General features: G+C 48.1%; 1 protein-coding gene across 1 annotated transcript in view; it reads left to right on the top strand.

Moving 5' to 3' along the window:
- Positions 1–53: 53 nt before the first annotated feature.
- The window catches only part of LOC119591710 (ribosome-binding protein 1-like), a 57,274-nt gene continuing 56,493 nt past the window's right edge, over positions 54–834 (top strand). Inside the window, exon 1 of the mRNA XM_037940458.1 lies at positions 54–597. Coding sequence (XP_037796386.1) covers positions 54–597 — 544 coding nt within the window. The remainder of the gene's footprint in view (positions 598–834) is intronic.

Here is an 834-nt window from a genome sequence, read left to right on the forward strand (position 1 = left end):
GGTCAGATCGAAGCTAAAATATTCCGGAAAACTTTCAGGTATTTAATTGCAGAATGTTGCAATTAATCCGGAACCCGCTTGAAGTCATGCAGTCACGCTGCATCACACCGCAAGCCAAGGCAAGACAAGGCAAGACAAAGCAAGCCAAAGCAAGCCAAGGCAAGCAACAAGCCACAAGCAAACCAAGCAAGCAAACCAACCAGGCAAGCCAAGCAGCCAAGCAACAAGCAAGACAAACCAGCAAGCAAACCAAGCAACCAAGGCAAGCCAAAAAGCCAAGGCAAGACAAGCAAGCCAAGGCAAGCCAAGGCAAGCCAAGCAAGCCAAAGCAAGCCAAGGCAAGCCAAAGCAAGACAAGGCAAGCCAAAGCAAGCCAAGGCAAGCCAAGCAAGCCCAAGGCAAGACAAGCAAGCCAAGGCAAGCCAAGGCAAGGCAAACCAAGCCAAGGCAAACCAAGGCAAGCCAAAGCAAGCCAAGGCAAACCAAGGCAAGACAAACCAAGCCAAGGCAAGCCAAGGCAGGCCAAGGCAAGCCAAGGCAAGCCAAGGCAAGCCAAGGCAAGCCAAGGCAAACCAAGGCAAGCCAAAGCAAGCCAAGGCAAGTGAAGGCAAGTCAAAGCAAGCTAAATCAAGTCAAAGCAATTTAAGTCAAGCCAAATAAATCCAGGTCAAGTCAAGTCAAGACAAGTCAAGTTAGAACAAGTCAAGACAAGTCAAGACAAGTCCAGTCAAGTTAGGTCATCTCAAGTGAAGGCAAGTCAAAGCAAGCTAAATCAAGTCAAACCAACATAAGTCAAGCCAAAATCAAGCCATCCAAGCTAAGTCAATCTAAATT

The sequence above is a fragment of the Penaeus monodon genome, chromosome 29, assembly GCF_015228065.2.
Source record: "Penaeus monodon isolate SGIC_2016 chromosome 29, NSTDA_Pmon_1, whole genome shotgun sequence".
Taxonomy (NCBI): Eukaryota; Metazoa; Arthropoda; class Malacostraca; order Decapoda; family Penaeidae; genus Penaeus; species Penaeus monodon.